The sequence below is a fragment of the Mus caroli genome, chromosome 6 (assembly GCF_900094665.2).
Source record: "Mus caroli chromosome 6, CAROLI_EIJ_v1.1, whole genome shotgun sequence".
NCBI lineage: Eukaryota > Metazoa > Chordata > Mammalia > Rodentia > Muridae > Mus > Mus caroli.
This window is the reverse complement of record NC_034575.1, coordinates 4,134,663-4,156,426: the sequence shown is the minus strand read 5'-3', so window position 1 is coordinate 4,156,426 and position 21,764 is coordinate 4,134,663. Positions and strand designations below refer to the sequence as shown.

The 21,764-nt window shown below is 37.5% G+C and overlaps 1 protein-coding gene and 1 non-coding gene across 2 annotated transcripts in view; both read right to left on the bottom strand.

The window, feature by feature from the left end:
• Positions 1 to 359: 359 nt before the first annotated feature.
• Positions 360 to 489, bottom strand: LOC115031368. The gene has a single exon (XR_003837009.1). It is a non-coding gene; the product is annotated as a small nucleolar RNA SNORA3/SNORA45 family (small nucleolar RNA).
• A 5,684-nt stretch (positions 490 to 6,173) lies between these two features.
• Positions 6,174 to 21,764, bottom strand: part of C1galt1 (core 1 synthase, glycoprotein-N-acetylgalactosamine 3-beta-galactosyltransferase 1) — a 30,806-nt gene continuing 15,215 nt past the window's right edge. Inside the window, exons 2-4 of the mRNA XM_021165113.2 lie at positions 17,576 to 17,812; positions 13,041 to 13,708; positions 6,174 to 8,994 (exon numbers count right to left, since the gene is read on the bottom strand). Coding sequence (XP_021020772.1) covers positions 8,791 to 8,994; positions 13,041 to 13,708; positions 17,576 to 17,795 — 1,092 coding nt within the window. The 5' untranslated portion in view covers positions 17,796 to 17,812 and the 3' untranslated portion in view covers positions 6,174 to 8,790. The remainder of the gene's footprint in view (positions 8,995 to 13,040; positions 13,709 to 17,575; positions 17,813 to 21,764) is intronic.

Sequence of the window (21,764 nt, the reverse complement as noted above, 5' to 3'; positions counted from 1 at the left end):
TTTCCTATCATTGGATGAAGAACCCAAATGACTTGATGTCACCACTGACCTCACTGTGTTCTTAGAGCACTCAAACTTGTGGGCTTCTGATCAGTTGTTTGCAATCTTTGTACAAACTTTCTCTTCTGCATTCTGTGGTCATCTAGAAAACACCTTATTTTAGGCATGGCAGGGAGTAAAATCTGGGTTCAAGAGATCACCGCAGGAGTTAGCTGGATTACAAACTATTCTGTGAGATCATTTGTGAGAGACAAAACTGAAGCTAGAATGAAGTTTCACACAACTGAGAGTGAATTTGTTTTTATTTTTAAAGGACTTAGAATATAATTATGAATCAATTCTCTGTTGGGTGAAGTAGGGGACTTTTCTGCCCTGGGCACTAAGGAGATGCTGGGTGCCCCTACCAGTGTACCAAGAACAGCGGATTCTCTCAGAGAACTCTAGTTCACCAGGACATTTGCTGTACCAGACTGAGATTCTAGTTTTGGCAAGAGTGAAGTTTTGATGCAGCATTTTATTAGCAAAGTGGTTTACATCCTGAATGTTGACTTTCCAAGTACTGATGTACCAAGGTCATAACACACATATGTAAGCATAAATGCACACATACATGAAGTACAATGAAACAAAAAATGGACAAAAATATTTTCACCAACCACTAAACTATAGCAATGCTATAGAGCATCGCTGAGAAGGAAGAAGCCTTTTCTGACTGTGTAGATCCTGGACGGCTGTATGGAAGAGATCAGGATCATTAAGTAAAATCCAGACGATGAAAGTAGACACAGTCATTGCATAGAACTTACCAGGAGAAAAGGAAGACAAAACATGCTCAACTGGCTCCTCTTTAAACCTTACAGAATTCAGTAGTGATGACTGACCTACTTTACTGACATGTTGAAATGTTGATCCTGCAATGTGTCATTCATATAGACTTGGATAAATGACTTCATCTATAAACAGGTTATGGGCACTGCCAAGATTATGATTTAAAAACTCACTCAAGAGAATAATATAGTGTAAAGTAGCCAGCACATTCACCACCTTGATGTATATAATCATAGTATATTTAACTACCTTTAAGTTATTTTCATTTTATACATCATAAAAAGTGAGAACTGAGACCAACCAAAAAACCTCATTTACCTATTATACAGATCAGTGCTTTATTTGAGGTAGGCACTCAAATACTTGTTAAAATGTTTGACTGGAAGTTGAATTTGTGTGCTGTTAAATATTTGGTTAGTAAGTATCAGTAAATAATAAGGGGCTATTGATAGATCAGGCTGTGGAGTATCACAAAATCTTAAAATGCACTGAGATTCAAGAGGTGGTAATGGAGCTGGGCCTGATCCCACAAGCTTTTAATTCTAGCTACTTGGGAGACTGGGACAGGAGAGCACAAATTAATTGAAACCCTGTCTAGAGTACAGAGTGATGTGTGTGTGTGTTTGTATGTATGTATATGTATATATATATATATATATATATATATATATATATATATATATATATATGTATGTATGTATATTTCACACAGTGAAACATTTCTTGGTATAAAGGACAAAAATAATGCATGCATTGTAATCCACCTCCGTTGGGAGAAAATCACCTTTGTAGACAAAAGACATTTCAGTATTCAGTATTGAAATATTCCAACACATACATACATACACACACACACACACACACACACACACACACACACACACACACACACACATATCCCTACCTCCTCCTGGTCAACATAGGGAGAGCCCATCTCAAAATTTTAAGGAGAGGTGGTTTGGGGATGTAGTTCAATTTCAGAACTTATAGGTGGCAGGATCTAGGCTCAATCTACAGTGAAAATAAGATGAAGGACTACAGCAATGAACTTTTGTGTGGTAGACTACTTTAATACTGAGTACTGAAGCGTCTTTTGTCTACAAAGGTGTTTTTCTCCCAACTGAGGTGGATTACAATACATGCCTTATTTCTGTCCTTTAGACCAAGGGATGTTTCACTCTGTGAAATACATTTCCTTTTCTGATTATTTGGCAATTCTCCAAATACTTTAATTGCTCCATGATGTTAGAGGTCCAAGCATCTCAAAGAGATGACAGTGTGCTAATTAAAAGAAATATATCTGAGCCAATTTAACCACTGACTTTGGGCGAATACTAGATTTTGAATCTGCTTCTTTTGAGTAACTTCACATAGCCCTTCCCAATGCTTCACCTCTATATTCCTCAATCCACTTGGGATTACATCGGTTACAATGCCCTTTATAGTACTCAGGAGACAACTCCAGGCTTCTTGTCACCTTCCTAGCCTGCATCTGAAGAAGCAAGTTATTCATCATTACAGCTGGGAAGCAACTGCTTCTCAAAATAACGGATTGAAGTTTTGGATGGCAAAGGCTGCTGGCAGTGTGGCAAGGAATGTCACCTTCCCCAGACACCTGTTATGGAACGCTAAGCACTATTTTCCACTAAGTTCACTACAGCAGACCAGAAGATAGTCAGCCTCATTGTCTCAAGTAAGTGGGAAAACATGTCTGATTATGTTATTAAGAGCTCCCTTTGGACATTACCAGTCCAAGTCTCAAGTGCCTGTTTTGCCAACGAAGATGGTATCAATTGTGGTTGTAAATTAAGTTTATCTCATGGGGTAGTATCAATTTACGTATAGAAATTTTACTAAGTGAGTTTTAGAAACATTTGTGTAGAGAAGAAAAAAAAAACTCTAGGTCACGTTAACATGTATTTTTAAAATTTTTTATTTTTTTTTTTTTTTTTTTTTTTTTACCTTAACGTGTATTTTTAGTCGTCGTCTTTCAGTGACATATAGGAAAGTGGCTCAGGTTAGCTGAGAACTGAATTATGCCCTGTAAGTTATAACTTTAAAACAGTTTTCCAAATGTAGAAACAAGTATATAAAGAACTATTAGCAATGAGAAGACAATAGTGGTATGGTTGGAAGTGGAAATAGACCGTGAGGTTCAAAGGGGCAGAAACCAAAAGGCAAAGGGCAGAGGAATTCAACTGGACATACAGGTTTCTAAAAGTTACTTTATAAGCCACAAGTCATCTCTGTGACCAAGGACATTCTAAGCACATACTTTCACCTCATTGAGAAAGTGGTTTATACTCAGCCTAAAAACAGCCAAAAGAGTGGGTCTCCCACTTCATGGTTGTAGATTAAGATGCGAGTTTTCTGCTGTTCCTGTTACCATCCTTTTGCTCTCTGCCTTTATGGACTCTAACCAGCTGTATGTAGAAGTTTGAATGAAAATAACCCCTATTGGCTCATGTTTCAAATATTGGTTCCCAGTTGGTGGAAGTGTTTGGGAGAAACTAGGAATGGTTTTGTTGGCAGTTGTGTCACTAGGGGTGGGCTCTGAGGTTTTAAAAGATGTGTGCCATTCCCTGTGTTCTCTGTCTCCTACATTGGGATTAAGATGTGAGGGCTCAGCTGTTCCTGCCACCACGTCTTTGTTCCACCATCATGGACTCTAACCCTCTGAAACCAGAAGCCAATTTCCATGCTTTATGAGTTCAGCTGTTCATTTGTATCAACTACCTAGGAAGAATATTGAGTCAACTTTGATTTGTATCCTAAATATACCAGATTAATCTAATATTACCTGAGCACCAGGTAAATTAAGACTACAAACGGCAAGTGTATCATCAGCAGCCTATCATCACATTTCAGTGAGCTCTTCCACATGCCCAAAGCCTGCTGAAGCAAATATGCCAGCCTGTTTTTATATACCAAGAACAAAGAACTTCAAAGGCATGAATGACTTCAGGAATTCACAAAATGGCCATCATTCAAGTCAAGGTTATCTTTTCACAGTTCTTTGAGGCACCATTCAGAAAATTGCTGTTTTATAGGACTTTATTTTCCTAATATCACTTCCCTTGTTAAATGTTCACTCTACTGATGAATTTCCTGGCTCTAGAAGGATAAACTGGATGACAGTGAGCCTATATGTCCTGCTTGCTACTATATTTCTAGCTGATGCTTAGCATAATAATCTATTGAATAAACAGATCCCTCAGTTTATGGGAAAGATAAAAATAACAAGACAGCAATCTTTCTTCTCTTTCTCCCTGCTGTCTCTCATTATGCCTCCTCTCCTCCATTCGCCTTCTCTGCAGGACTGTAGTGAGCAGGTATTCTGATTTTATACATGCGTCAGTCTAAGCCACATGTGGGATACTTTGTTGCTTTATATAACATATATTCTAGAACAATTATGAAAGCTTACACACACAGAAAAGGCTTTGATAAAAAAAAAAAAAAACCCAAACCATCCCCTTATAACAGTTAAAAAAATACACAGATAAAGCAAGTTTTGAACATGGTAGTTTATTTTATGTAGTTGTTTGAATCAATTATTTAAAAATTCTCAAAAGGCACTTTAAAAAACATTTAAAAATACATTTTTTTTCTGACTTAATGGTGATCACTTAAAATAAGCAAGTCACCAGACATTTTAAACCCTTCACTGACACTATTACTTTAAATTATTTTTAAATTCCAAAACACAACCATTGACTGTATAATACAACACACTGCTTAGCAGTAAGATTCGTCCCCCTCTAATAGCACACTTCATGTAGATCACTGTCACAGCGCCCTGCAAAGTCACTCAAACTTAATGTAACTCAAGACTCAAAAGAGGTAAGGGAGATGAAATAAGTACAGTTAGCCCGGATGCCGCTTTTCCAGTTGCTTCTCTAAAGAGAATCTGTACAAAGTTCTCATTTCCCCCGGTGGTAAGACTTTTGATATAGCTCTGATATGTAACTGTAAGCCATCTTTAACCAAGAGAGGTTACATTAGTGTAACACGTACCACAGCTTGCCTCCCATATTTCTCGTGATGTTTTTGTAAGTCCTAATACAAAACAATAGAAATGAAGGCAATGCGTTTGCCCTTTGCTTTTAAGAGGAGGGAAAATAACTTTGCTTTCTCAATTAGAGATGCAGAATTGTTTTAGGTTGTACATTCAATTAGGGCAAGTAGCCTGAAAGCAAGCAGACTATTGTTGGATTTTTAGTCTCATGGGAAACCTGTGCTAGATATAAAACGATCATAAATGATAAACATTCTGATCACCCAAATCAACTCCAAGAAGACAGCACTCCAAGTGGCTTGAAGTTAAGCAGAAAGCAACTATCAAAAACAGAATGAAACTGAGAGTGCAAGAGCACAGCCAGGCAGGATCTGACAAACCAAGTGGGGATGTCTTTCAAGTGTAACAGGGCCTCAATCTAGCAATACAGTTTGACAGGCTAAGGGTGTAGAAACAAAACAAAGCAAAAAACAAACGTCAAGAGACAACTATGAAAACAACCGGTCAGCAAACACTGTAACGCTCAATCGCAATTACCACCTTCACGACAAAGAATGAAGTCGTCAATGATTTATTTCTGAATCATTGTATAGTAACAAACTGATCTATGAAATTTAGATATGTTCAAGCAGTCAAAACTCTGGGGCAAAACCCGGCTTTGTATCTATGAACTCCCCACTAGAAAAACACAAACATATTAATAGATAACACAAGACTTTATTAAAATAAAGTCTTGACTTGAAACCACACTACAATCAATTATTCATGACAGAGATCTTTAAGATAGTGAATTAATCATTTCACCATAAAATCTTGTTTAATGTGCTCTACCAAATATTTGGGAGAAAGTTTTTGCTTCATTAGGTCATGGGATAGGTGGCAAAACTGATAGTATAAACTAGCAGAAAATACTTGGCATATTGTAAAGCAGCATTTTCCTATTTCTATTGCAAATTTCAGTAACTAGTGGAAACTTTCATGATATTCATTTACATATGTTTTAGTGAATTCATATGTACATATTAGTACTCACTGAACACTTGCTACTCAGTGTGAAATGAATAAACGTGTAGGATTACACACTTTAAGGTCTTGGTAATAGCCATTATAGAAGTAAAGAATTTTGCCAAAACCAAGGATGCGCAGACCCTTTAAACTTTACAAGATTTTATTTTTAATATAGTATAATCCTGAACTACACTAATTTAAAACATGTTTCAGAGTCTTTGAAAAATGCCTCTCTCCTGGGCAGAGATCCTGAGTGTGTTCCAAAGACTATTTGCACCAAAACCACGTAGGTAAACCGGCAATGGCTCTCAGCAGAGGGCTAGTAAAATTACTTTTCAAACCAAAGTGCTAGGCCCTGTCTTGGAGTTTCTGACACAGGTCCAGGCTGGGTTGAAGACAAGAACAAGCTCCAACAAGTTCTCAGTAATGCTACTTTAGTCACTAGTAGGTATCTTGGAAGAATGCATACTCTAGGGTCCCATGCTAAAAATCAAACCTTGAGCTCTCCATCTCAACAAACGTATAGTTGGAGTACGAGAATCACAGTTTAACAATAAACATACCCATTTAGCTGTTTGAGCATTTTGACTATTACTGGCCAGCAGCTCCAGAAGTCATGGACTATTCATCCATGTGTGTGTAATTACTCCACAAATTCATATATTCACACGACGAACCCCAAGGCTAACAATAATGCAAACAAAACACAGGTTCTGATTATAGATCCCAGCCTTCTAGTTTTGTGACAGTGGAAACATTACTTGAATAGCCTCAGTCTCCTCACCTACAGTATGGGACTAACACCCAATTTTGAGGATTAACACAAGTGTACAGATTAAGAGCAATATCTGGCATACAGCAGGCACTAGATGAATACCACATAATCTGTATTATAGGAAATGTGCAACACATTTCCTTCAGATCTGATTTGATAATTTCATTTATCTACATTAAATTATTTATACGCCAAGGTAACAGAATAAAACCTTATACTTAAAATCATGCCTTTTTCTGAGCCAGACAGTGTTCTAATAACCTTATGTATATTCATTTCTATAATCCTCATTAAAATCTTGTGAGGTAGGTAGTATCATTATTCCTAATTTATAGATGAGGAAACGGAGGCACAGAGAAACTAAGTAAATTGTTCAAGGTTACATAAACAGTGATGGAGGAGGAACTTAAAAGCCAGGCTGCTTGGCTTTACAGCCCGGATTCACTGCAGCGTTCATTTCCTATGAATAAATGTTAAGGATTTTGGATGATTAGGATAAATCATTTACTCTGCTAGTAGAGAAGAGAAGCACATATGGAATAGAGACAAATTCATATCCCAACCACGGTAAAGTGCCGTATAAAACACAGACAGGAAGCCTAGGATGCTGGTAGATGGCACCACGGTAAGAACGTAAGCCAAGTTAAATCTGTAAATTTGACTTTGTATTTTCATTACAGGGACAGAGTGACCCATACTAGTCAATGAAACAAACATCCTGTCAAGTATATCATCTATAAAGGTTATGGTTTTGGCACAGTAAGTATAAACTATTTATATTTATTATTTAGCCAAGCTATAGACTCAATGGCGAACTAATCAGGCAAAATTAGCATAATGAAATATAAATCATTAACAATTAAAAATAATGTTATGGGAAATCTGTAAAATATTCTGTTCTACATTCAGTATTGATGATGACCAAAACAAGGTAAGGTTCTATCCTTTCAGAAACTCTATTTAAACAGCCAGTGACATCAGAGTGACACAGGTTGCTCCTCATGGCCGTCTGAATGGGATTCTGTTCTGTTGGAATTACTGCTGGCAAGGTTATCCCCAAATAAGAAGTCAGCAGGAAATAGGGTGTTATTTATATGACATCTTAGATTGTTTAAGTACCCTTTACTTGATCGTGCTTTAAATTAATTCTGGCCAAAAGCTGCATTCAAAAATATTTGCCAGTGTTACCTGCCACATCAGACAAAAATTAATTTTAAAAGTGCTTTAAACAAGTTATGAAAGGCACAAACAAGTCTCATCTCCACAGGATGGAAAATAAAAGGAACAATTATATAGTTGGTAAAGACTTCTAAATAATAATTCCTGAGAGAGGTACCAAATACAAGAAAAGCTTGTCCAAACAGCATTAAATTTAATTGTTACCTACAATTAACAATGGGTGAATCTGGGAACAAAATATTTGAAAATGCATGATTTACAGAATGCTGCCAATGCTTTGAGTAAATTAGCATTAATAGTGAAAAATGGTATTCAGGGTCAAACATTTCGAAAGGGGACAATGGGGACTTGGTATCAGGTTGATTATCTTTAGAACTAAGTATCTAATGGAGTCAAGGCTCATAATAATTGGAAATGCGGTTAATTACTGCACTTTGGGGCAAGTGCCCTTCTTATTCTTCTTGAGGAAACACTGCCAATTATAATATATAATATATAATATAATCCCAGGAACATTTTCACTCGGCAACTGGAAGGCTGGTTTGTAGCATCTACACATCAGCTGAGAAACAACACTGAGCAACAGTTCTTTCTTTCTTTTTAAGGCAGATCTGTTCAGCATTGTGTTCTAACCGGGGTGGTGCAGAAGGTGACGATAAACTAACCACACCAACTGCAGTGATAACAACATACACTGTCGGGAACAGTCAGAACGAGTCTTTCTAGCTCTTCTGTCACCATTTAAAAACACAAATTCTTCATATATATTTATTTATATTTATATATTACTGTATCAAAACACGTTTTAGCAAACTTCACAGCTCTTTAAATGCTTCAGTTTATAGTCATCCATTTGAAAGATTTCTATATGGAATGTTCACTTCAGGTGAGTTCCTCACTGGGATTTCAGTGTTCCGTAGAAAGGCCAGAGTCCTTCAGTGCAATGTAGACCATTTATCCTCAGTCCACTTATGTTCTGCTTTCAGGGGTTGCCTAATTTTATTTTTGTATCTTCCTTTTTGTTTACTTGATTAATTTCTTTTAGTATATTCTCAGGTAAGGCAGGTTGATATCTATATAAATAACCATATGGACGAAGATGATAAACGAGGTATTCTAATTCATACATAGTTGTCGCATCAACATAGTGAAAAGAAACTGCAATATCAGAACAGCAACCAGGACCCTAAAAAAACAACAGAAGGGGACACTGTTAATAAGTGGCCCACAGCCCACATGTCGCATAGTCATACTAGTTTTAAAATACTGAAGCGTCCAAGCTTGAGCAGAAGGCCGAGGTATCTGACCCATCAGATGCTGTAAGAAGCCAACAGTTCTTCCAGTCCCTAAGAAGCTAAAACCAAACCTGGAACTGCCACAGCAACTGCAACTGAAGCTTAACCATTTAAACATTTTGATTTCTTCAAATTAAAGGGGAAGTTATTAAAAGAATAAGGCTTTATTTGTCTGACATTTTTGGTAGATGCCTAAAATATTGTTCTTAAATGTCTTGTATAAATAAAATACATTCACTAAACAAGAACTATAGTTGTTGGAAAGAAAACAAAGCAGCTCTTTGTGGGTGACGATAAATTACTAGAGGATTTCAAGTCAAAGGAAACTCCTCAGATATAAACAAGTCTGACTGTTACAAGTGTTGTAACTGTCAGATGCAAAGTTACATTTAACAGTTCTCAAAGGGCTGGGATACAGCACTTTTGCATGTATGAGACCTTAGATTCAGTACTGAAAACAAACTATCTATATTCTCATATATGCCAGTTAAGTAAGAAGATTAAAAGCCCAAGCAAGATAGTACCAAATATACTGACTATGGAGGGGAACATTTAAGATGAGACGTAACCATCTGGATATGGAAAGATGGCCCAGCATTAAGAGCACTTGTTTTTTGGCAGAGGACCCGGGGTTTAGGTCCAAGCACCTACATACATGGTGGTTCACAACCATCTGTAACTTGAGTATGGGGATCCAATACCCTCTTCTGATCTTCTTGAGGTACAAGGCATACACACAGGCAAAACAGTCACACACACAAAGTAAGATAATTAAATCAAAAACAATGAACAATAACATACAATGATCTGAGGGAAACTGTAAAATTTCACCAAGGACCCTAAAGTAAAGATATCATTTCTTGGGTAAAGATATCATTTTCACTAAACTAATGGGCTATATACAAAAGAAGGAGACACGGCAAGTGCCAAAACACTTGGGAGAAAGAAAAGGAAGGAGATCAATACATCCTTATCAGCTTAAAAACATTTTAAAGATGAAAGGTTCAAAACAATGTGGGCTAAATCCAAAGAGAATTAAAATCCATACAGAATTACAATCCCAGACTCTGACCTTCCTATAGGTGATGCTCTAGGTACACAATGAAGCTGCAGTATCAAGAGTCTAAGAATTGAAACTACAATGATTTGGAAAAATTTCCATCTAAACTATGCACTGTTTCAGACTAAAATTAATGCAAAAAAATTATCTGAAATGAAGACTAAATTAGACTTTGTCATTCTGAGCTACAAAATTTTGATCATTCTGACTATCTTATACCCTAACTTGCTAGCTAAACAGTTTTGTAACCAGGTGTAGTGGCACAGCCTGGAATCATGGCACTCAGAAACTGGATGATCATTGGAGGTTCAAGGGCAGCCTCTTGTCTCACAAAGAACAACAATCAAAACAAAACAATTACACCAAAGACTCCAAAACAAGACCAAGATCTATATTCTCAGTGATGATTACAGAGAAAAATATGTATATTTAGAAACTCTTTAAAGACAATAATTCATACTTCAAAGAAAAGAATTACTGAATGATAATAATGGAATTTTGGTTTCATTTTTCTGATAAAGAATGGGTAATTTTAAAAGACTTATGCAACTTCAATACTTTTATTTTTAGAATCTTCAACCTATTGGAATATGTTTTTATAAGGGCAACAATATTTTGCCATCCATTTAAAAGCCACTATGATTCAAGTCGAAGACACTATATCTATTTTATTCATCTAAGGCATATTGCTAAATACATCCTTTTTATAAAGCACTCTTAAAAAGAAGGAAGGATACTGCTAATAAAATGGCAAGCATATTTTTGTTACTGTTGTACATGTCTGGAATATCTTACACTCTTTATAAATAATTATATGTATCTGGGTATACACATTACATGATTTATAATGATGAATTTGAATATATTTTATATGGTAAGGGGTTCAGAACTTATGAAAAAACATCAAAATCTTCAGAAAATGAAGCACTAGCTTGGAGTGGTGCCCTAATGTATATTAGTAGTATGTTAGGGCCAGAAAAAGGCGGCATAAAGAACTAGTAACTTGCCTGAAAGCATTACTAATCAATAACTGAGTCTGAGAGGCTATGTCTTATAATCCTTTGAGTAATTTACTACAGCAGGCATATAGATTTTCTCTAATCAGCAGCAAAATGAACTAATTACAGAATATTCATATATTAAATTGTCACTTAGAACAAAGCAGAGAAATATATCAATGTTAATAAAATTCAATGTATAAACATAGAAATTTGTAAGATGTCTAAGGTATAATTTGATCTTAAAATCTACGAAACAATGCTGACTTATTTATGCACATATCAACTTGCAGGAAAATATAAAAGCTTGCAATGGTAATGAATAACATTTAATTCCTGGTAGTAGTGGTTAGAGGAAAAAGATAAGAGGGCACATGGGCCTTAACTGTCTATAACACTTTTATTCTGAAAATATCTGAGGCAAATGTGTCAATAGTTTTATACTTGGGAAAGTTAAGATATATACTTTTGAGATAGTTTATAGGTAATGCAACCCTCTCAGTTCTGATTTAATGTACATTAAGATACGAACTAGAGACAAGCTTGTCATTAAATACTGTCCTGGGCTATACTATAGTGTAATTACAAATGAGAGAGATAGATGGCACCCATTTTACACATGGAGAAACTGAGGCTCAAAAATAAGCCAGATCTTGTATTTTAAGATCATCCAACTATAAAATGGAAGAACAGTACTTGAATCTAGTCTTTCTGAACCTTACTTTCCCCTGATAACTATAAAACTCATGGTCTAGATCTTCACATACATCTCTAGCCTCACCCAAGTTGTTCAACAATCACCAAATCCATGGCAGACTACCCCACCTAAAGTCACACTGTCTTCTTGGGTTTCTTTAGAACAGTGCCTCTCCTTCCTAATGCCCAACTCTTTAATACAGTTCCTAATGCTGTAGTGTGGTTCTCCCTGCCCTCGAAGATCATTGGCTGATACAGTCCACATGGGCAAAGCCTAACCAGGGGAGGGGCCGTTTGGAAGTCCTGTGAGTATGTATGGTGACTAACACACACCTGGACCAGCGGTGGGGAGTCACATCAATTTTACTTTGGGTGATTCAAGGCTTATAAAGTTTTCGGGGACGGTGGGTGGAAACATCCAGGCCAGGCTGAAGTCTTAGGCTATTGAAGGCCTCATTACCACCGGGAAGCATTTCAGAAGTCTCAGGTGCTACCTGAGCGGGTTTGTGTCAGGAGACAGGAAGTTGACTCTATCATCTAACTGAGGCTACGTGGTATTCTCAGTAGAGGCATGTGTTGGGGCTTAGAATTCCCCAGACAAGGCCAAAGGAGGAGAAGTCTAACTAATGATGGGTCTCTTCCATTACGCACCGAGCCTCAGAGGCTACCGGGTCAATGGTAGACTTCACCCTTAATTAGACTTTTACCACACTGTGGTGATTCCTAAGCCTAAAATTATTTTGGTTGCTAATTGGTAAATGTAGTTTTGCTAGTTATGAATTAATGTAAATATTTTTGCAGTTAAGGTTTGCCAAAGGAGTCATGACCCCCAGGTTTAGAGCACCTGTCATTCTCTCAAATCACTTCTTTATAAGTATGCCTATTTTCCTTGTGCCTCCTTATAGAGAGCATAAGAAAACTAAGATGCCTGTATTAACTTTTTTTTATCTGCCAGTGACAGTATGCTAGTGGCGGGCCTACAGAGGTCTCAATAGCTAGCTACTGAATGACTGGCTGGGGCCTCTGTTCTCATCTGCTGTGTTACACTGTCAGTACATACATAAAAAAGCTTGGGTTATTGGTACTAATGAAACATGTACATATTAACTAGCCTTTAAAAAAATTCAGGTAAACAAAAGTCAGTCCCAAGTATTTATATAATACTAATAACTTCTAGACTTACCTCTATGGGAGGATAATAGTTGTAATTCCAGTACCAAAATGTTTTTGGTAGATAACCTTTGATTAAGTGGTGTTCTGGTACAAATGGATGGAAGGTTTCTTTCCCAATGGTATCTCTGGAATCTCCAGCTTCTACATTTATAATTTCCATGCACCTTCCCAGTGCTAAGTCTTCAATGGAGGAACTATGTGTACACTTTTCTGTTTTAAATGCATTAACAAATCTTCTCAAGGCTTCCTTGCTTAGGACATAGCCCGCTCCTCCGCTCATGTATCCCTGCTTCACATAGGGCTTAAATCTTCGCCCAAAGTAAATGGGTTGTTCAGGGTTATACTTTGATAGAAGCCATCTCAGGTTGTCTACAATGACATATGTGTCGTCATCTGCTTTCATAAACCAGTCAGCATCTTCTAAATAATGGTCATGTACATACTGAAAGGCTTTAATTGTTTTCCAATACAGTTGCTCTCTGCCTTCTTTGGTTTTCAATCCCACGGTAGGGAAGTCTTGATTTTCTTCCGAACTCATAAATAACACTTTATTACAACGCTGGGCCCACGTAGCTTTGACATGTTTGGCCTTTTTCTCTAGATTTTGAGGGCTTGTCATAACCCAACAAAGAATTTTAACTTTCTGATAGAGGTTCTCAGCAACGTCTATGTTCTCATCTATCAAAGAAACATTTTTAAAAGTTACCTTTACACAGATGTAAAACCCAAATATATCACACCAAAAAAACTTTTCATAAATAATTTAAGACTCTATTTACCCATCATTATTAATGACTTTGAGAAATGGGCACAAGCTAATGCGACCTGACTCTCTAATTTCCTGTCAGTTTTACCCATAGATCTCTGAAACATCCCTAGATCCTCTTACTACCTGAATGCACTGAGAGTATCAACAGCATCTGGGAAGTCCGTTAGCAGTGAGGTGGATAGCAGGCCCCACCTCAGGCCTAGCAGTTCAGACTCACATACCACCTCCCATTGTCTCTCCTTGCAACTTAAGACTACAAAGAAAGTAGTATTTCCCAGTATCCCTGGGAATTTCTCACTGCTGTGAATGTGTTTCTAAAAGACAGAAGAAGAAAAAGGAAAACACAACAAGAAAACCATGCTGCTCAAGTCAGTTCATTATTTTTGAAGTCTATGAGCCAACTGTTATGAATTTGTACAAATATCCTAAGGTGTTCTTGAAGACTTTCACAATAACATCAGTTTCAGTTCAAAGCAAAGGAGTTAATGTAGAGTTGAGCATGCTGGGACAATACTATACACCTCTTTCCAAAACGCGAGCCCAGGAGTTAGAAACAGTACAGAGCAATGGGTAGAGGTTGGATTCCTGAGATTATCTAGAACAGTGTTTCTGTAAGCTACCAGTTTGTAAAGAAATAGGAGTCTGTGTCAGGATATAAAGTAGAATACCAACCAGGTTTGATGAAAATGATTCCTAAACACAATAGTAAGCTCAGGACCTGAAACCTGGTCAAAAGCCCCTCACTTGAGTAAAAACAATTCTCAAGCTATCAGGCCCACAATGTGAACAGCACTGGTTTAGAGGAAGGGTACAACTAAAAGATCTAGACCAGTGCTTTATAAAAACATAATTTTCTTCTCTGAAAGTTGTATACATTTATATAATGTACACTGGTCATCCCTATTCATCACTATGTTCTTCCAATCCCCCCCTAGCGTTAAACCTCTTTTGTCCCAACTTCCTAACTACATGTCCTCTTTTCCCCCAAAGCAGGACTTCATTGTGTATTCCTAGCTGTCCTGGAACTTGCTCTGTAGACCAGGTTGGCCTCAAACTCACAGAGATCCGCCTGCCTCAGCCTTCTGCATGCTGGGGTTAAATGTATGTCCCACCACTGACTGGCTCCTCTTTTGTGTCTTTATTGTCATTAATAACTCAAGTCCAATTAGTACTACTCATATGTCATAAATGTGTGATCATATACCAAGGCTTTTAAAAATATATACAGTGAAGGAACATTCTTTATTTTCAATTGCTAGAGGCCTACCTATACTTCTATAAATCTTTAGAAAGCACTCAGCTTTGGACTATAGACAAGCCCTGCATCTCTATTTTTCTATCTATACAAAATTACTTTGCAAATTAGTGTTTTATTCCTGATTCCAACTTACTAAGTCACAGATGATATAATCTATAAGCCATAATTGATAAGAAAGCGCTAGCTAATCCTAAGGTATAACACTTTTAAATGTAATGGTCACCTAGCTGTTGAAACCTTGGTCCTGTAAAAGATGAACAATGAGGTACAGTTAAGTAGTTGACTGACTGAAAGAGAACAGAAGAAAAGGGGAGGAAGGGTTTTCAAGCCATGGAGTACCAGGAACTTAGTCCAGAAGAAGAGCTGCAATCTGCAGTTAGGAAGCATCCTCTGCTTCTGGAACTAAGGAATCAATTTTAGCCACATAGACACATCACACCCTGGACGAACAGCAAAAAATGGTACAGTACATGGAGGGAGACAAGACAGCTCTATCCCCACAGCTGGGGTATGACTGATCCTCTCACTGTATGCACATAGATTTGATAAATATGTGTTACCTTTATGGACCACAAGATGTGGGTAATGCTAAAAATTACTCATCCCACTCTCTAAATGTATACGCTTTTCCCTTTTTCTTCTCCCCACTCCCAGAACACTATTTTCTCATTTTATCTCACTTTCATTTATTAATTACCTTGTACTAGCTGTGAAATATGAACAAGACATATTTCTTACCAGAACAAACTCCAGTTTAGCAGGGAACTTGACAAGTAAACCAGGAATTGTTGTAAGAAGTGCTATGACAGGAGGATTGTTAAAATAGATATATTTACTTCAAGTGTGTGGGTGTTTGGCCTGCATATATGTCTGTAAACCACACGGCACGCAGTGCCCACAGAGGCTAAATGATTGCTCTGGAATTGGGGAACCTGTTGTAGGCCACGATGCGGGTGCTGAAAATCAAACCCAGGTCCTCTGGAAAAACAGCTAGTGCTCTTTAGCACTAAGCCATCTCTCCATCCAGTCTGACAGATGAATGCTGACAGAGTTCTGTATACTGAGGGAAAAGGAAGTGTGGGAAGTGTTAAATCAGAGTCCCAAGAACTTGGGCAGAACAGAGAAGGGAGAAATGTAGCCACTAGAAACATGATGTACAACATGGGTCTTCAGGAAAAGTTCCCTAAAAGAAAGAGCAAGAAGAGGCATGGGCAAATGTAACAGAATGTAGCTATGTGCAGCCAGTCTGATGTAGGAAAAACAGATGGGAGAGTAAGAGATCTTGGAAGATGTATGGCAATGAAGAATTGTTACAATTCAATAGCAATTGGAATGTTAAAAAAAAATGTCCCCAGTTTCATAGTTCCCAGTTTACATGGATGGTTGCTGGATAAAAATGAGAAAGTGAGGCGAATAATGTTCTAGGAGTGGGGAGAAAAAGGAGTTTAATTTACACATTTTGAAAGTGGGGTAATTTTTAGCATGATCCGCATGTGGTTCATGAAGGTAATAAATATTTATCGAGTATATGTATGCACATGTATTTGATAAAGTGAGGTCCAGCAAGCTTCCCAGTAACACCTAAGTTTGGTGCTGTGCAGTAGAGTAAGTATTGGGCAAGTGACCTGCTCTATAAGAACACAAAGCACGGGTGAACCACTGTGCACCAACAGTCATGCAACATGACAATTGGCTACACTACACGTGTGTGTGCTAGGTGGTAACACTTAATCAGATTTTGATACCCTAGCCCTCAATCTCTGTATGAAGATAAAAGAATCAACTCTTAATTAGAGGGAGCTTTTCCATTTTGCAATTTCAATTATTTCTAGGCTATATGTGTTCTGTTCTGCCAAGTCAATTTGTAGAGATATTTGTATTGTGTTAATAAATGTCTTCTCCCAATGTTTGGAAATGGATGAAGATAAACTCAGTAAGGAAAAGGCAGAAGTCAAAGTTTCAAGAGTTGGTGACATCACACAGCCAAAAGTAAAGGACAGAAACTTAGAGAAACCTACATTCAAGGGACACACAGAAGACTAAGCCGCCACTGAAAGAAGTCTGGCTTCCGTGATAAGAACCAGGAGAAAAATGAAGTCATTGTAACATGCACTTACTTTTTTACCTCTGTACCTCTTTGACCCTCAAAACAAAAAAATGATCAATAACTGACAAAAATGCAAATTAAAACTTAAATATACATCTTAATGTTTCTTTATGGTAATAGGACTAAACAAAAACGAAACAGTTTATGTAAATCCTCACAAAACTGACCCTAAAGAAAAATTTCTTCAAGCTCATGTCTTTCTCTATGTCATGGTTTATGAACATTTCCATTTAGAACTAATTTTAAATTATTAAGTTCTTAAGCAAATCATGGGTTTTTCTCCCAAGGCAAATAAATTAAAAACATCTTCATATCTAACACATAGGGGTTATTTTAGTCTATTGGTATAGAGAGCAACAAGATTTCCCAACATACTCAACAACTAAATCCTTCTTGTAACACAGAGCATACCTTTATGTTGGCTAGAATCTGCGTTGAAGTTCATCTGTCCTTTGAGGTGACTGTGTCCATTATCATCTGAATGTCTTGCATGAGGATCATTGTGAAGCATGTTAGACTGAATGTCAGCCTCTTCTCGCAACAAAATACTCAAGAGTTGAGAACATAAAAAAAATCCTATTGCTGATCCACAGAGGAAGACTAAAAAATTCAGCCAAGATTTAGAGGCCATTTCCTGGGAATGTATTTCTGTAAAAAAAGAAAAATTGTAATAATTATAAAATAATTAATAATAAAACAAATAATTTTATAATTAGTACCTGGTTACAAAATTACTAAGTAATCTACATTATCATGAAGTACTCTGAGGTTGAATTTCCTGTGGAAGTTGATCCCTTCTGTAAGACAATTTATCTAATAGTACGAACTTCTCCTCACTTATAAGTTTAAACTCTTTGTGTTGTTTCAATGGCCCTCTGTGGACAATTACAAGCAAATGGAAGATGGACTCCCTATTATTGGTCCAGAGCCTGGGACCTTCCTCTCATCAGGATCCTCCATGAGCCAAGCTTGTTTGCCAGGACAAGTTCCATTCCTGGCTGTCAACTCTAGTGTTTTCACTTCTGTGCCAATCACTACTTACTCTATTCTTCAATGTGGAGTGAGCAAGCTCTGACAAGAACTAGAACTAAAGTGCTTCAGGCTTTGTCAGCTACAGACTGTCTCTGGTCTTTAAAAGTGACAAAGTCACATCTCCCTCTGCGTTGGGGGGCCTGACACGGGCTCCAGCTCCACCTGAGAAGCAGGTGGGGCCTATGGGTAGGGAGAGAAGTCTGAAGAGGATCTGTACTTCTGAGAGAAGACTCCAGAACAGCTGGCTGTCCTGAAGAAACACCGTGACATGAGCTCGAGCAGCATGACAAGGAGACGGAGTTTGCACAGACAAACTGAGCAGCATAAGGTGAAAATCCCACACCCTGGAGGTAAACTAAGTCATGCAGCTCCCTATGTCAATAGAAATATAATTACACTTGGTCTGTGTGCCATGAACAGATAATAACAGTTTTATAAATATCTGTGTATGTATGTGTGTATGTATGTGTATACACATGCCACCTAGCCAGGGATGGGTAGAGAATGGGCAGAGTCAGTGAACTTCTGGGATCCAGGTTCTCACCCATGTCCATTCCTGTGTATGATGACTGTGCCTGGTTCCAAATCAGAGCTGAATAACTACAACAGAAGTAACATGTCCAACAAAGCTTCACCTAGCCCTTTAATAGAAGTTTGCCAGCTCCAGGTCCAAATCCCTGTTTTGTAGCAATTCTGGACGTAGACTCTGGATGCTCAAGGCTCTCACTGCTAACACACTGGCTCACAAAGCCCCAGTGCATCTGTCTGTAATCAGATTCAGTATGGTGCCTGGAACAGTGGGGGCTCAAAGAATACTTGCCGACTACTTCACAACCAAGTTATTCTCTTTTTTAACAGTTTGTTAACAATCAACCACATGGCAGTTATAAACCCATATGATGTGGCCTTAAGTATATACTTCTCTAGAAGTTCCAAAAATGCTAAGCACCTGCCATATGCTAGTTCACTTTCCATTCTCATAATGTGCATTTTACAAACAAGAAAACAGAAAGTATAAAAAGTCAAGCTGGGGAAATGGTTCATTATGAAGATCTAAGTGTAGACACTAGCACCCATGTAACTTGTTATATGCATCATCTACATGTGTACACGCCCGCGCGCACACATACACACATACACACACACACACACACTAAATTAAAAGTCAACAGGTAATATAGACTTTTCCATGACACTATTTCCAATACAATATAGTATAGCTATATTAGGCAGTATAAGTAATGTAAAGATAAGATAGAAAGGTATCTGCATCTAACATCTAACATCTTCCCATGTTACATAGATGGTTAGCACAATTACAAAGCAGAGATGTGCACTCCTGTCTACCTGCTTAAGAAATGTCAATGTTTCATCCGTTACATTCTTTGTTTGCAAGCAATCACCATTAAACAGAAAGGACAACATGCATGTAGGGAGTCAGGAAGAAGAACTTAGAAGATGATTGGCAAAAGCCAATAATCACACTATCACAACCACAAACCTGAAAAAGCTCTACCACTGTATTTATGGAATACTTCACTGGGTTCATCAATATTTGTCATCAATGCAAATGAGAAAAGATGGACAAAGTATAACAGACTGTGAAGATAGCAATAAAATAGTGAGACAGTGATAACTCCTGAGGGGAAGAAGAACGTAGTCAGGAGAGGTGAGCCAGGTACTTGGCACAGCTCTACTCTGAACAGTTAGGTTGTTCATCACTCTCGGTGGCAAATTGGTCCTAGGGCTCCTCCTGAATAATCAAGTCCACAGATGGCCAAATCGTCTATAGAAAATGGAAAGGTATTTGTATATAACAAGTCTCCTATATACGGTCAGTATATTTAAAGAACCCATACTATTGTATACAATATAAATGATGCTTTTATAGATTTTATACTGTATTGCTTAGAAAAAAAGACAAAGAAAATGATTGTATATGTTTATTACACATACACTTCTCCAATAGCGTTATGGATATGGAATGAATGGATATAGAAGGCTGACTATACTGATTTAGAAAAACAGTTGAGGTGGCAGTAACACTAAGCAAAACTCAAAGTTGGCATCTTTCCAGGAGAGATGTAAAGAAACACTCGGTGTTTTATAATGTGTTTCCAATTTTAAAATACTTTGGGACGCTGTCTGATGCTGCCATCCACACTTACTGTTCTCAGATCCCAGTCAGAGCACATGAAGGCTCCTCCTTGTTGTAAGTCCTTCCTATTTCAAGAACTCCTAATTTCTTTCCTGTTCCTGCAATAAAGCAGTCATTGTGTGAAGGTGGAATGTATCCCCAAAGCCCACTTGGATTTCTGATAAGAGCATGTCCACCTCTCAGATTCTTCATACTGCATGCAGTAGACTAGACTGGAAGACATCATTCAGACATGTTATACATTAATTATGAACAACATGCTTGCTTAGATGGGAGAGAGTTATCTATTTCAAGTGCTTTTGAAGCCCCATATATCATGAGAATTATGTGAGGAACATTTTAAAAATACAGATCTTTAGGGTTGGAAACTGTGACCTCAGATGCAAAAAAGGACTAAGAAAATTAAAATCATTTAGATTTTAAAGAAAGGGCTTTGTATTATTGTTGTGAAGAAAAAAACTCAACCAATAAAGATTTGTATAAAGGAGGCAACAACCCAAAGCTCACTACTCCAAAATAATCACGATTAACATTCGGTAAGAACGAACATTCGGTAAGATCTATAACTATGAATAGCAGGAGATAAGAGAAAAGATAACTATGGCAAACGTCAAAGATATTATATAATAACAACGACATATAGAGGAAAAGCAAAATGGCTCAGTGAGTAAAGTACTTGCTGCTACCCCAAGTGCGTTGCACTTCCATTCTCCTATAAGGTACTTTATAAAAATGGTCACTTGACATTATATAAAATATAGTAACTGTTACACAGTAGAATAGAATTGGCTATTTCACCCTGTTGAGAACAAAATTGTATTAATTCCAAAAGTTTGGTTTTCAGAGGAAATTATTAAAAGTATCAGAGGCAAAAAAAAAAAAAAAGTACTTGATGCTAAGACCAGAGACCTGCATAATGGATGGAACCTGATGAACTTCTTGGCATTTTGTAAATGAATGCAGACAGATCAGTAGCATGTGTGCCACTAGCAAACTGAGTTGAGAATTCTGACTCTTAACCACTTTGTTACAGTTTTAAAGAATTGAGATTACACTGGTCATACAATTTCAAAGATTTAACACTGTGAATTCTAATTCTTAGAACTTATAAGAAAGAAGAAAATGAAATTAATCTAAAGAAGTTAAATATTTAGAATGATCTTTCTCTAAATAAATGATCCTTTTTGAAGATAGAGAAACTCTTCCGGCCTGACAAGCACCTGGGTAGCTAGAGCGCAGGGTCGGCTGACACCAGCCAGCTACCCACGACCCCCGCTTCACAGGATTTTGAGACTTCTGGTGAGTGGAACACAGCTTCTGCTCCAGTCCAATCACGCGGGACCTGAGACTGCTTTGGTTGGGGAGGCAGAAATCTGGCCTGAGTTGGGCCACAAGCCTCTTCCGGTCAGA